Source organism: Olea europaea, chromosome 13 (assembly GCF_002742605.1).
Source record: "Olea europaea var. sylvestris chromosome 13, O_europaea_v1, whole genome shotgun sequence".
NCBI lineage: Eukaryota > Viridiplantae > Streptophyta > Magnoliopsida > Lamiales > Oleaceae > Olea > Olea europaea.
The window spans coordinates 18,975,471-18,991,171 of NC_036249.1; the positions used below are offsets into that span (position 1 = coordinate 18,975,471).

The 15,701-nt window shown below is 35.4% G+C and overlaps 1 protein-coding gene across 1 annotated transcript; it reads left to right on the forward strand.

The window, feature by feature from the left end:
• The first annotated feature begins 12,621 nt into the window (after positions 1–12,621).
• On the forward strand, positions 12,622–15,695 carry LOC111407800 (sodium/calcium exchanger NCL-like). Its single transcript, XM_023037479.1, has 9 exons — positions 12,622–13,079; positions 13,248–13,469; positions 13,544–13,725; positions 13,812–13,951; positions 14,031–14,292; positions 14,435–14,577; positions 14,677–14,938; positions 15,040–15,309; positions 15,421–15,695. Exons 1-9 carry the CDS (start codon positions 12,701–12,703, stop codon positions 15,667–15,669), a joined length of 2,109 nt encoding a protein of 702 aa, XP_022893247.1. The 5' UTR covers positions 12,622–12,700; the 3' UTR covers positions 15,670–15,695.
• Positions 15,696–15,701: the final 6 nt, after the last annotated feature.

A 15,701-nucleotide genomic window follows, 5' to 3' on the forward strand; every position in this document is an offset into this window, starting at 1 on the left:
TGATTTGTTGCATAATATATTTTAAATTAATCGCTTAATTTGTTTTACAATATAGTTTATTTGTTGCATAATATATTTTAAATTATTCAATGTTTGTAGTAAAAAATGTAGCAAGTTGTGCTTGTAGTTAAATTTATTTCGCAGCACATTGAGTTTGTCGCGTCATTATTTGTGCAACGTTGTATAAATACTGTCTAGTTTATGTTGTTTTTATTTATATATTCCCTAGATTCTTTTTTAGAACATATAAAATTCATTACAAATATTACTTTGTGGCAATGAATATTAGTCTATATGATAAGTTGGTTTGTAATTGAACTTATATTACAACACGAAGAATTCTACGTTGTTGAATATGAAAATCAAAGTCAACATGTAAAGGCTAGATCAATACGTAACTCATGATTTCATTCAATTCCTCTTCTCAACCCATTACCAATATGAACTTGAAGCTTCTTTTGTAACACCTAAAACTTCTTTGTAGTAACTTTTTTTAATGTCTCATTTCTCTCATTCATGAGTTGTAGCGTTCTTTCCATTTTCTCTTTTTATATAATGGACCTTAATGGCCTTAGTGACCTTGCTCTGATAAGCAGCACTCGTAGTGAACTTCATAGTCCGTAAGTGCATTTGACATGCCAGGCAAATTTTGGCACCTCAAACTAGAATTTCCTTTAAATTTCTACAGTTTTTTTATTGTCTCCACCATGTGGTTGGTTTTCGCTGGTCTTATGAAGAAATGTATTCATGATGCTTTTAAATTACTAACGTAATGTCATGACGATTTTAGTTGTAAGATATTATTCTTGCGTTTCCTTGGAAAGCATACATATGATTGGCTACATAATAATCAAACGTATTTACCAAATTTCTGAAATTGTGTTCTCATGTCTTCTATTTTGTTCATATAACTTGAATTCTAATCATTCACAAAATAATGGCCATTAGCGAAGGTCTTAAATATTGGGAAGTAAATAGAAAGAAGAAGGGAGACAAAGGTTACAAATGATTACAACGTACTTCCATTCATCAAAATGGAATGGATTTCCCAGTTTGCAAAATTACTCAAACGTGCGGAAGGTCAATACATGAGAAAGAAAGTGAAAGACGATCTGATAGGAAAATTTTCTAAATCAGAACAGTAGAAAGTTAACCTTAGGGAAAAGTCAACTTGAATTCTCAACTTTAATGTGTGCATGATCCCACTATATGTTACTATTTTACCTAGTATCACTTTCTTTTGAAATGATACCAACCAGGGGCGGATCCAGTCGTTTTGGGTTGTGGGGTCAAAAATTTAATACATCATATCTTTTGCTATGATCGATCATTTCGTACACCATTAAAAAACAAAAAACTAGACCATGAATGCTTATAAATGATATTAAGAATTCAATATTTCGTTTTTCATTTGGTATGTATTAAAGTGGATCGAAAACGAGTTAAAACAACAATTTTTTGGAAGGAAAAAAAAAAACCCAAAATTTTGTGGGGTCATCTGACCCCACATGACCTCATGTGGGTCCGCCCCTGATACCAACCAACTTTTATTAACTAACTTTAGCATGTCTATGTTGAAATATCCAAAATCCAATAGCTTGTAAAAGAGTTTATGGCCACGTTTGGTAGCCATTTTCTTCAAAATACATTTTTCTTTCTCTTCTTTTCAATCACACATTCCTTATTAAAATAATATTACACGTAAATAAATAAAAAATTTTATTTTTCAACCACATATTTCACATCAATTTACCATTCTAAAATATATTTTTACATAAAAATGCCTATCAAACACCCCATATACTAACTCGTTCAGTAAATTAATAACTAAAGAAAATAGTGCAAGAGACTTCCAACCAAAGGAAACCAATGGAACAAGCATGCCATAACTCAGACTTCATTGTCTTCCTTGTTCCTTTAGCAAATCAAGTTAAAAAACAGCAAGAATTCAGAGATCACAAGAGATATGCACCAAGAACCGAATATATGACTAACCAACAAAAAGGACAAAAGAATTATAAGGGCTCACTTCTCCATTAGCCAGAGGAATGTTAATTGTCGCTGCAGCTTCCATCACAATTTTTCCATTTTTTCCTAGCAAAAAAGAAACTCTCAAAACCCAAAAAGATAATAGAAAAAGCCTCCTTTTCCTCGAACTTGTTGAAACCAAAGATTTCAAACATTCGAAGAGCATCTTCAGATGAGAGTCCCTCATTTCCATAACTCAAATTTTCAAAACCTCTACAAAAACCTCCTTACAATACGGTTAATAGTTTCTTCCCGAAATGAATGTCTTGTATGGACCACCATTGTGAAGACGGCACTCTAATAATCGAAGTGGTGGAGACCAACCAACTTTTTTTTTTTTTTTTTTTTTTTTTTTTTTAGGTATCCCAGTTTACACCAGACTAAATTCTGGACCTCTAAGACCCATGCCCCTAGAACCTTGGAGGGGATAAATCAGGGGTTATACCTCAACTGCCAACCAACTTTTTCTTTTCCGATAGGCATGAGGATGAGAAGAGGCGAGAATAATGTAATTGAATTTTAGGGTTTAATTTTATATAAAATCAATTATTTTTTTTTCTTTCTTTATTTTTTATTATTTATTTATTTATTTTTTTTGCTTCATATATACATTTCTTTGGCTGGGTGAATTTTAGTTGGGTTGTAGGCTACTTTTTGCAACATTTAACAAGCGTTGTAAAAAGTAAAATTTTTTTGAATGTTTTCGCAATAGTCATTGAGCATTGCAAAAATGAAACTTTTCGCAACGTTCAATAAATATTGCAACAGTCAATAAATATTAGAAAAGACAATATATTATGAGTTCTAGTAACATGCACCAAACGTTGCTGTAAAGCCAGTTATTAGCAACATTCAATAGTCATTGCAAAAAATGAAACTTTTAGCAACCTTCAATAAATATTGCAAAAGTCGACATTAGCAACATGCATTTGAAAAATGTTGCTAAAGCTCAATTATGTTGACCAATGGCAACATTCACTTGTGAAAATGTTGTGATAGACCTCTTTAGCAAGATTTAATTAATGAATGTTACATTTTTAGTGTTGCAAAAGATCATTGTTGTTGTAGTGGCTCTTAATATTTCTTCGGAAAAAAATAAATATTTTCTTGACTCTTATGCTGGTTTTCCAGTACTTTGCACAGAAGAAAGAAGATGATACCAACGAGATTGATTTGATAAGGTCGAAACTCTAGAGCATGCTCGAAAGCAGTTACTTAAATCAGACTCGCTAATCACAGATGAAGGGAACCCCAACATGGAGGGAATTAAGAAGTAAATTTTTTATACTTCTTGTACTTTTCTGTTTTATCTTAGGTTAGTTTATTTGCTTGCAGAATTTCCTATCAATTGTTTTTCTGGCAGTCTATTCAACCAAGTTGATGCAGAAAATAACAATGAGATACCAAAAACTGAACTAGAGAAACTGATCCATTCTCTCAATTTCGGAGAATTTCAGCCAAATTATGACTGAGTTGTAAAGGTTCAAAGATTTAGAGAAAGATGGTAACAATGTGATTAATGAACCAGAATCCATCAATGGACTAAAAGAATTGGTAAATGAAGCCCTTGCTGCTGCTAAACATTCGGATGAGAAGAAAAGTGCTGATGAAATTCACGAGGAAAGTAGCATCTCTATCAATTAAGAAACTTGTATGTTTTTCTTCTTATGAGTGAATTTCATATTGTGGAGGAGAAAGTGATGCATGGAGAGTCATTAGTATGGACTCTTATAAAAAAGGTTGAACTTCAACTTTGAGGGTTACCACTGCTCCGTCCCTGGAACATTGTGAGGGAGGTCAATCACGTGATGTGCTCCAGCAGGCCAAAAAACAACAGCTTGCCGTACACTAGTGCACACAAAGAGTCTAATTCCATATCTCAGAAATCGAACCCTTACACTGCGACCGCCAGCAAGACTGAGACTACCTCGCTCCCATCCTTTGCACCACTGATTTATGCCCCGGGGGCTGGACTCGTATCAATTTTACATTGCAAGTGGTGCTAGGTATTGTTGCAATGACCTATCTTGGAGGACCTCTGACAACTAGTATCCTACAATTATCATATTCCTTGAATGTCCCTTCTTTCGCCGTCTCATTTATGGTGGTGCCACTGGCCATGAATCGCAGAGCTGCGATGGCAGCACTCTCTCCAGCCAATAACAAGAGTGAAAAGACTGCTTCTTTAACATTTTCACAGGTACTTCTCTCTTTAAAACCACCACCTTTAATAGTTCAGGTTGTTACAGAACCGACAAAAAGTCCCCAATGTGTCGACAACATTCATTTTTTGACTGTTAGGAAATTCGTACCCCAACACCGAAAAACACATCAAGCACAACACAAATATAAAGTGCAAGAAAATAAGAACACAAGAATGGTCACCCAGTTCGGCCTTGAAGGCTTAATCTGGGGGGCTCAGGTCAGCCGAATCCACTAGTGCAATTCTGCCTCACAGAGAGAGTGTACAGTACATAGAACCAAGATAGAAAACCAAATCAATCATCGACCCTAAAATCGGATCTCAAATCTGGACATAAACTCACAGCTTCCTCCCTAACCGGCTACAACTACAAAAACAAGACAGATCACGCATACAAGACCGTCCTCTATTTACTATAGTATTTACATTTAACCAGAATCATCCAAATGGAGAAACAATCTCCAGATTCAAAGAGCCAAGAAAGGGAGAAGAAGAGTCGACCAACAGAGAGAGAGAAAAGGAGATATTATCAAAACCGTATGAAATAATAATACCACCCTTCCAGCCGGTTATCAAAACTAAGGGCCAACTCTAGTTTAATCTCCACCATTCATTTAATCCAATGGTCCACATCCAACCAGAAGAAACACAGATCCGGGTCATATCAAATACACGAATCAGGAGCTGCCACGTGATATCTACCAACTTAAAATACAGCAAATGTCCAGATTGCCCTCTCATTAGTTGCTAATTTGGAGAACCACGTTTTTTTTCTCCTTCAATCTTTACCTTGGTTCTCAAAATTGCACTCACTCTCTCAGTTGCTAAATTGCACTATTGTGGAAAGGCTGAACAACATCATTGCCTTAGGTACCTGCAAAGAAAAATTACCCAGTATCAATGTTGAGAAGTGACAAACACATTCTAAACTTACTCACAGGCAGAATTTTTGTGCCCATATCAGATGGGTTAATGTCAGTATGAATTTTCTCTAACATCATTTCACCTAAAGATAGTTTCTCTCTTATGAAATGATACTTCACCTCAATGTGCTTGGACCTTTCATGATAGACAGGGTTCTTGCTTAACAATAATGCACTCTGACTATCAGTAAGAATAACAGGTGATGAAAAAAGAAAATTCAGTTCACTTAAAATTCCTTTCAGCCATATACATTCTTTAACACATTCAGTAATTGCCACATATTCAGCTTCAGTACTAGATAAAGTGACAATTGGTTGACGTTGAGACTTCCATGTGATACAATTATCACCAAGTGTAAAGAAAAAAGCTGTGGTAGATTTTCTTTGATCTTTATCTCCAGCAAAATCAGAATCCACGTACCCTTTAAGGGTTAATGGTTCTGATCCCTTTTTGTACACTAATCCTACACTTAGTGTCCCAGCTATATACCGTAATAGCCATTTTAAGCCAGCCCAATGTGGTTTCCCCGGGTTTGCCATAAACCTACTTAAAAAACTGATTGAATATGCTAGATCAGGTCGTGTTGTTATCATAGAAAACATTACTGATCCTATTGCATTGGAGTAAGGGATATTTTCCATGTCTTTGGCCTCAGATTCAGTTTTAGGACATTGGGCTGAGGAGAGATTCATGTGAGCAGCAAGTGGAACATTAACAGACTTAGCTTCTTTCATGCCAAACTTAGATAAAACTTTATGTAGGTAAGACTCTTGGGTTATTATTAACCTGCCTTCTTGTCTATTCCTAGTTATCACCATTCCCAGTATTTTCTTGGCATTCCCTAAGTCTTTCATGTCAAATTCAGATTTTAGGAGGTTCTTCATTCTTTTTATTTCAGCTTTGCTTGAACTGGCCAGCAGCATATCATCTACATACAAGAGTAGATATATCTCGCTGCCAGGTTTGGAGTTATAGTAATATAAGCAGTGATCATACTCACTTCTCCTAAAACCAATTTTCACAACATATGTGTCAAACCGAACATACCACTGTCTTGGACTTTGTTTGAGTCCATATAGTGATTTCTGCAATTTACAAACATAATTAGATTTCTCCTTTTTCTCAAAACCTTGAGGTTTCTCCTTTTCCTCAAAACCTTGAGGTTGACACATATAGATGTCCTCATCCAATTCCCCATGCAAGAAGGCTGTTTTGACATCTAATTGTTCAAGTTCCCAATTAAACTGAACAATTAGAGCAAGTATTAGCCTTATTGTCTTATATTTGATTATAGGTGAAAAAATTTCATTGTAATCAATTCCCTCCCTTTGAGTGAACCCTTTGGCCACTAATATTGCCTTATACCTTAAAGGGTCTGTTGGGGAATTGCCTTCTTTAAGTTTATAAATCCACTTGCATTGAACCACTCTCTGATTTTTAGGTTTCTTCACAAGTTTCCATGTTTTATTATCAATCAGGGATTTCATTTCTTCCCTCATGGCATCTTTCCAATTCTGAGATTTAGAACAACTTATAGCTTCATCATAAGTATAAGGTTCAGCATGTTCTAAGTTCTCACCAGTGATAAGGGCAAAGTCTGTCAGATTATTAGTCTCATATCTTGGATTGGGTTTAATCTGGCTCCTTTCCCTATCTCTCACTAATTGATAATCTTGGGTACTAGTTTCATTTTCAGGTGTCACAATTTCAGTTTCAATTTGGGCTGTTATAACTTCACCTTCATTTGTGTTGTCTGATCTTACATTTGGCTGTTCATTTTCAGGTTCAGTTATCTCAATAGAATTGTGACCCAATCTTGCCAACTTCACCTCATTCTGTGAAGTGCTATTTTCAATTGCCTCATGTTTATCCCTTTTACTCTCATGGCATCTCAGATTCATTAAACACCACATTTCTACAGCTAATGATTTTAATGTCTTTCTCACCTAGTACCCATAACTTGTACCCTTTAACTCCTTCAGGGTACCCTAACATGACACATTTGGTGGCTCTAGGATCTAACTTGCCTTCAACTTGATGTGCATATGCAGCACATCCAAAGACCCTAATATTAGACAGATTTGGTGTTTTTTCAGTCCACAATTCCTGAGGGGTCTTGAACTTTACAGAACTGCATGGTGACCTATTAATTAGATAGGCTGCAGTGCATAAAGCTTCTGCCCAAAAACCTTTTGCTAGACTAGAACTTATTAGCATGCATCTAACTTTATTCATTAGAGTTCTGTTCATTCTTTCAGCTACCCCATTTTGTTGGGGAGTATGCTTAACAATTCTATGCCTAATAATTCCCTTTTGCCTGCAAAAGTTATCAAATTCTGCATTACAGAATTCCAACCCATTATCTGTCCTTAAGGTTTTTAATTTTCTGCCCAATTGATTTTCAACCATCGTTAACCAAATTCTGAAATTTTGAAATGTTTCAGATTTTGTCTTTAAAGGGTATGTCCAGACCTTTCTAGAATAATCATCAATTATAGAAAGAAAATATTTATTCCCACCAAAAGTTGAGTGGCTTTCTGGACCCCACAAATCTGAGTGGACATAATCTAAAGGTCTATCTGTAGTCTGTGACCCCGTCTCAAAACTGACTCTATGAGATTTTCCAAGTACACACGTCTCACAAAAGTCAAGGGGCTCTATATTATCTTTTCCAAGCAATTTTTGATCATTTAGATATTTTAGCCCCTTATTTCCAATATGTCCCATTCTACAATGCCACAATTCAGATTTACTTTCAGTAATGGTTAAGGATTTTGGATAATGGGAATTAACAGTCTTACCCATTAAGTAGTACAAACCATTCCTCTTTGGTCCCTTCATAACTACAAGAGATCCTTTGAGAATTTTCAAAGTATTATTTTCAGATTTAAAAGTGTGTCCCTCATCTTCAAGAATTCCTAGTGAAATGAGATTTCTTTTTAGATTTGGGACATGTCTTACATTTTTAATCTGTCTGACACTACCGTCATACATTTTGATTGTAATGTCACCGATTCCAAGAACATTTTGTGAATTATTATCACCCATATATACTTTCCTGGGTTCTATCTCCTTGTAGTTATGAAACCAAGTTTTATTTGGGCACATATGAAATGTACATCCAGAGTCAAGTATCCAGTCAGTGTCTGTTTCATCGTTAGACACAGTCATAACAAGAAGGCTGTCAAGTTCTGAACTTACAGCAGCATTATTCAACTCAATGTTATTAGGTTCTTTTAACTTCTTCTTTAATTTGAAGCAGTCCCTTTTGAAGTGTCCAAGTTTTCCACAGTGATAGCATTTGTTATTGCTTTTATCCCTTGACTTGGACCTACCTCTTGATTTAGATTTGAACCTCTTATTCAACGAATGGTTCTCTCTTTTATCAGTTCTCCCTCTAACAAACAGGTTCTCTTCTCTAGGGTTAATTCTTGTTTCCTTTTTAACCTCCAACTCCCTAGATCTTAGGGCATTTGTCACAATTGTTTGTGTTAAGACATCTCTTGAATATTTTATTGCATTTCGGATATCTTTATAAGATTCGGGTAGTGAATTTAGAAGGATCACAGCCAGATCTTCATCCTCAAATTTCTTATCGTTATGTGAAAGACTCTTTACAAGAATGCTAAAGTCACTGAGATTAGATTCTAAGTCTTTTCCAGGATCCATTTTGAAGCTAAACAATTTTTCCAACAGGTAGATCTTATTATACAGTGTTTTAGTTAAGAACAAAGTATCTAGGGCTTTCCACAAGGCTCGAGCAGTTTTATGTTCTTCAACTTGTCTCACTATGTTATCAGACAAATGCAGTATAATTGAACTATATGCTATTTGATTCATATCTTCAATTTCAGTAGGCTTAGCTTTCAATTCATCAGGAAACTTTTCAGGATCATCAAGGGCTTTTGCAACCCTTTGTTGGACCAAAATGGCCCTCATTTTCTGTTTCCATATATAGTAATCACCCTTTCCATCGAATTGACTTAATTCGACCTTCGAACCCATTGCGGGTTTTGTAAAAGGATTGTTACTCAAGGACATAAGTGATTTAATTCAAGAAATCACTTAAGCTACAGAAAAAGTTTTTGAAATTTTTTTTTGCAGATAATTGACAAGTAAGCTGACCCGAAAACAAGCAGACAATAATCCAATATATACTGATCAAAAAACACAGTAACTAAAAAATTTCAGATTTCCAAAAAATTTGGTACCAATCAATAAGATTCCAGAAAAATGAAATTTCCTAAAAACGTTTTCCTATCACAATTAAACACAATATTCAGTTTCTTTGAATGATACAATCACAATAACATGCTTGAAATCAGATTCAACATTTATATCAAGCAAAGGACAACAGTGTTTAATTGTTAAAGATCTCGCCAAAAATACTGTGTAATACAGTATCTAAAAAATGCAGTTTCGGTTTTTGCAGATAGGGGTCCGAAACCCTAGCTTCCAAGAATCACTATATTTCACTTTTTAAAAACTGCACAAGTGAAGTAAATGTGTTAATACGATAAGAGATTAAACTGTATCCAAATATACCTTACCTCACGGCCTTATAGGCTCTGATACCAGATTTGTTAGGAAATTCGTACCCCAACACCCAAAAACACATCAAGCACAATACAAATATAAAGTGCAAGAAAATAAGAACACAAGAATGGTCACCCAGTTCGGCCTTGAAGGCTTAATCTGGGGGGCTCAGGTCAGCCCAATCCACTAGTGCAATTCTGCCTCACTAAGAGAGTGTACAGTACATAGAACCAAGATCAATCATCGACCCTAAAATTGGATCTCAAATCTGGACATAAACTCACAGCTTCCTCCCTAACCGGCTACAACTACAAAAACAAGACAGATCACGTATACAAGACCGTCCTCTACTTACTATAGTATTTACATTTAACCAGAATCATCCAAATGGAGAAACAATCTCCAGATTCAACAAGCCAAGAAAGGGAGAAGAAGAGTCGACCAACAGAGAGAGAAAAAAGGAGATATTATCAAAACCGTATGAAATAATAATACCACCCTTCTAGCTGATTATCAAAACTAAGGGCCAACTCTAGTTTAATCTCCACCATTCATTTAATCCAATGGTCCACTTCCAACCAGAATAAACACAGATCTGGGTCATATCAAATACACGAATCAGGAGCTGCCACGTGATATCTACCAACTTAAAATACAGCAAATGTCCAGATTGCCCTCTCATTAGTTGCTAATTTGGAGAACCACGTTTTTATTTTTCTCCTTCATTAACGAAAGGCATCATGGATACAATTTTTATAAATGGTAATGGTGACAGTTGAAATAAGGACCTTAGCAAAACCATGTTGTCTCACATGCATAACAACATGAAACATGCAAAAACATACCTATTTTGTTTCATTTGATTTGCAGATTTATGGTGGAATTGCAATGAGCAACATCTCAAAACAGCTTAAAACAATCTGTTAACATTGATTATTCAAATACTTGTAGTTATTGAATTGATTTATACAAGTTTCTTAACAATATTTATGGTTTGTTTGATGCCATCTATCATCGAATTGTCTACTTATCGGCTGTTTACATGATGGGAAAGAATAAAATACTAATTACTGCTTTGTAGAATATGATTTGTGGTATTTTTCTGGACAGAAAAAAAAAAGAAAAAAAGAAAAAGAAATAATCTCTTGAAAGCTGATGCAATATGGTACTAGATTAATGGAATAACTTACTTTTTCATTTTCTTGTATTTTGTATGTATTTGAATATTTGATTAAAGGACATATAAGAGGTAGTTTGATTAGGGGATGTTGGGATTTTGTCACCCAACCGAAATAATATGCAGAAAACCGAATCACAAACAACCGAAAGCAGTAAAAACAAAGCAAGAAATGGTCATCCAGTTCGGCAAAAGCCTACTCTGGGGGGCTCAAAGGCAAAAGCCTGTCACTATGTGTAAGAACCTTTCAAGAAAGAGTCTAAATTTAGAGTGCAACAATCCGATCTCCTTCTCTACCATCAGATCATCGATCTATAAAAGATCTTGTCATATAACACCTAATCGACTAAAGACTATAACCAAAGTATAACACTGTTCTTACACAGTTTGAATGCCGACTGAAAAATGCCCAAAAACTTCTTGAAAAAGAAAACTAAATAGCAGAGCAGATAGAGCCAATTGAATAATAAAATGAATTGGATGTTCTATCCACTGGCCAATCCAAGCACAGTCGTTGATCTTGATCGAGGGTTCGGATTAGAGGTAACTAACATAGATCCTGGTGAAGGCAAATAAGCCAATGGACGTGTGCCACGTTGACAGCCATTTTAAAAATCGTTTTCCCACTTCTTTAAAAACGTGTTGCTCGTTTTTGAAAACACATTTTACAGGGGAATTGTATAATTGTCTTCTGAACAAAAAATAATAATTTATTATTTGAGGAATAAAAAAAAGGACAGAGGGGACCCAGGATAGATGCAGCTGAATGAAGTTATTGTTTTTGAAAATTTTAAGGTTTATACTAGTTTTCCATGGTTGCATGTCAATGAATATTATCATTGTCATGAATCTGCATAAATAACATTATTATTAAATTAACGAAAAAGATGCACAGCAAGGGCTGCTCGTGGTACGAATCACTAGTTACCGCTCATGCTCGCTCCTTTGAATTTTTTTTTCTTATATTGGACAACCGTCAGAATGTCACTTTCAAAGTGGTCACTTGTGCTCATCTCTCAACGCCCGTGCTCATCTTTCACCCCGGATCCGCTAGTGGTAGGAATACAGGTGTAAGCCGGCCTAATTGACGACGCTGGACTGCATATCCCGATTTGGACAGGGCTAAGACAACAGACAAAGCCTTCCTTTACCGTCATTCTAATTGACTATATCTCTTGCATAATTTTTTGTGTCCTTTCTTTCAAATACATGCCTGCATAGCCCATATAGGCCGTCAGCCTTGACATCTAGTCCGTGCATTTCACCTTTTGAGCTCAGACTTGAAAATTTGGAAGCTGCAACACTCTAGTGTACAACCCCTCGTATGGGGGACGGCTGTATACTAGAGTGTACAACTCTAATGTACAAATGAAATTACCTGGAAAATTTCAACATATTGGGAGTACAATTTCTTGTCTCTTTCTTTGGTTTCTCTCCACCATATGGAAGTGTATTCAAATGTATCTTATAAAAGAAATATTTTAAGTACGTTATTAAATATTACTCGTATAATGTCATGCAGTAAGCATCAGCCTGGCCGGCAATAGCGACTCTACAAGATAGACATTAATCACACTAAACTTGCATTTTCTTGAATAGAAAATAGAAAGCAGCCATATGATTGCATAATTATTTATTACAATTTGCAACTTTTATATTGTTGAAAGGTTTGATTTCATAAAAAGGCCATGGCTTTGTGCACTCACGTGTTATTAACATTAATATAAGTTTCAAATTAATTGTTCTGCTGGAGCTGAATTTTCTATTCAAGTTTCCCATTCTCCTCCCTATATTTCAATAGGTTGGGTTTCTCATTTCCCGATTCTCCAACAATGGCTGTCCTAGGATTACGCTTTCTTGTGCTTATATTTTTTATCAGCTTTGTTCAATGTCGAATGCTAAGACTCAATTCTTCCGATGATTTGATTTTAGATGGAATTGATCATCTTGACAAGCAATCTTCTGTTCATAGTGCAAATGTTTCTATTGCTTCTGCAAACACTTGCCAGCACCAATATGGCTTCCTACCCTGTGCAGAAAATGCCGGAGGCTACATTTTTGAAATAGTGATCTATCAAGGTGTACTTAGTTTTGGAGAAAAACAGCTGAGCACAGGGACAAAGTTCCTCTTTAATATTCTTGGTACTGGCAAAATTGTGGGTATTATTTTCCGAATCCTGGTGGGATTGCCAGCAATGTTGATGATGATTGGTATAGTTCACTTCCTGATCACTTGTTTCACCTTTCTTGTTCATTATCTCTTTGGCAACAATTTCAATGTTCGTATTGAGACTGGTTAAAAATGATAGGAATATTAATTATATGGATGTTTTTTATATTCATGCCTTTGAACAAAGTACGTTATTTCCCTACTTGCAGTATCTGGAATTCTCAGTAGCAAAGAGGATGCTCAATCTACAGTGTCACTTGGAGTTGGTATTTATGCTGGAATCACCGTCTTTACTCTTACGCTGCAGTGGGGTATATGCTTAATTTTTGGCAGGAGAAAGTTGCAAAAGGAATCGATATCTGGTCATACTGAAGAAGCTTCAAAGACGTCAACTTGTTTGCTAGCGAAAGAAGTAGTCTCCGATTTAAAGGGTCTAACTCTTTCGCACAAGTCATTTGAGCTTTATATTTGTGTATAAGAGCTGACGATTCTTTATTAACTGTAGATACCGGTGTTAAAATCGACAAAGAGACTCGTTATACGGCTGGGATTATGCTTCTGTCTTTGATTCCTTACATTATAGTGCAACTAGCCGATATCTTCAAAACAATGTTTGGAAGCCACGTAGTTATTTTGATAGCACTCATTGTATCATCCGCATCGCTGCTGTTATATTTTGCTTACCAGGTAGCACAATTGATACATTGCTAACCTGTTTGCCTGGTTTGATATATAATTAAATAATATTTTTAATTTTCTAATTCATTTTTCAGGTTATGAATCCTTGGATTCATCAAAGAAGCTTAGACTATTCAAAGTATGAGATACTAAGAACAGGTTTTCTGCAGCACATGCAACTACATGGAAAGCTCATCGATGAAGATGGAAAACTCAACCTTCCTGTCATCAGAAAGTAACTTTTGAAAAATATTGTGAATTAGTTCTATATGTTTATCAAATTCAATGCTAATCCTATGTACTGGATTTTGCAGTTTATTTTCTGAAACAGATAAAGATGCAGACAAATCTATTACGAAGGGAGAAATGGAAAGGTTGATGCTTGAAATGATCAAGACAGGGGAAGTGAATGTTGACAAACAATTTGCTGTTACTGAAGTGATGAAAGTATTTGATTCTAACCATGATGAGAAAATCAACTATCAAGAATTCGTCAATGGTTGCACAAAATGGATAACTGAAACCAAAGAGTTGACCAAAAGTGGCAATTCATTTTCAAGAGAGATTACTCACGAGGCAAGAACCTCTTCATTGCAATTTTATATTTCTTGGTGCTAACACAAGAAACATTCTCTATTTGTCATGAATAAATTTATATATTTTTAGCAAATTGAATCTTTTATATTTATTGATTTGAGTTGTTCTGCGGACCTTCCAGCTCATTAGTCAGAAGAATGAAAATAATCCAGAGGAGATTGATAGAGTAATGTCGAAAATTTTAATGCATGCTGAAACCAGATTACTTCAAGCAGAATCACTCATCACAGAGGATGGAAACCCGAATATAGATGGAATAAAGAAGTAAATAATTTCTTACTTTACCTGTTTGTGTGTTCTTTTGTTCGTCTTATGTAATTTCTATGCTGGCAGTATTTCCTCACAATCTTACTGTTCTGGCAGTATATTCAAGCAATTTGACTTGGACAATAACAACGAGATATCAAAACCTGAACTAGAGCAATTAATCCGTACAGTCAAATTTGGAGAATTTCAGCCGAATTATGAGGATGTCGTAAAGGAGTTGTTTAGCGACTTTGATAAAGATGGCGATAACACAATTAATGAACCAGAATTCGTCGATGGACTAAAAAAATGGGTTGATAAAGCCATCCATGCTGCTAATTCCACGGAGAAGGCAAACATTATTGATGAATATGACAAGGTAAGTATTACAGATCCTATCCATGAAACTTTTATTCTTCAGGCAGTTCCCTTTTTCCAATTACAAAATCATATTTTTCATTTTTAACCTTTGAAATGCAGATTGTGGAGAAAAAAATTGTGCATGGAAAGTCATTAGTATGGACTATTATCAAATCTGTATTACAAGTGTTGCTGGGTATTGTTATATTGACCTGCACAGGAGGACCTCTCATTGTCAGTATCCTACAGTTATCGAATTCCATGAATGTACCTTCTTTCGGCATCTCGTTTGTGATAGTGCCGTTAGCCATGAATGCACGAGCAGCAATAGCAGCAATCTTTCCGGCCAGTCACAAGAGTGAAAAGACTGCTTCATTAACATTTTCCGAGGTATATCTTCATCTCCATTGAACAAGCCCATCACATTTATTTATTTAAATTTAGTTTTCAACACGCCCTTCATGCATGCTCGATCACTTATTTGATTGATTTGACTTGCAGATTTATGGTGGAGTTGTAATGAGTAACATCTCAAATTTGACAACACTGTTAGCAATTGTGTATGCGAAGGATTTGACTTGGAATTATTCAGCTGAAGTTCTAACAGTTTTGGTCGTTTGCGCAATAGTAGGGATTCTGGCATACTCGTGCACAACTTATCCTCTTTGGACTTGCTTATTAGTGTTTTTCCTCTATCCATTCTCCTTAGGTTTGTTTTATTATGCTCAATTTGTTTTGCATTGGAATTAACCCACTTACTTTATTTGGGTTTCTTCCCTCTC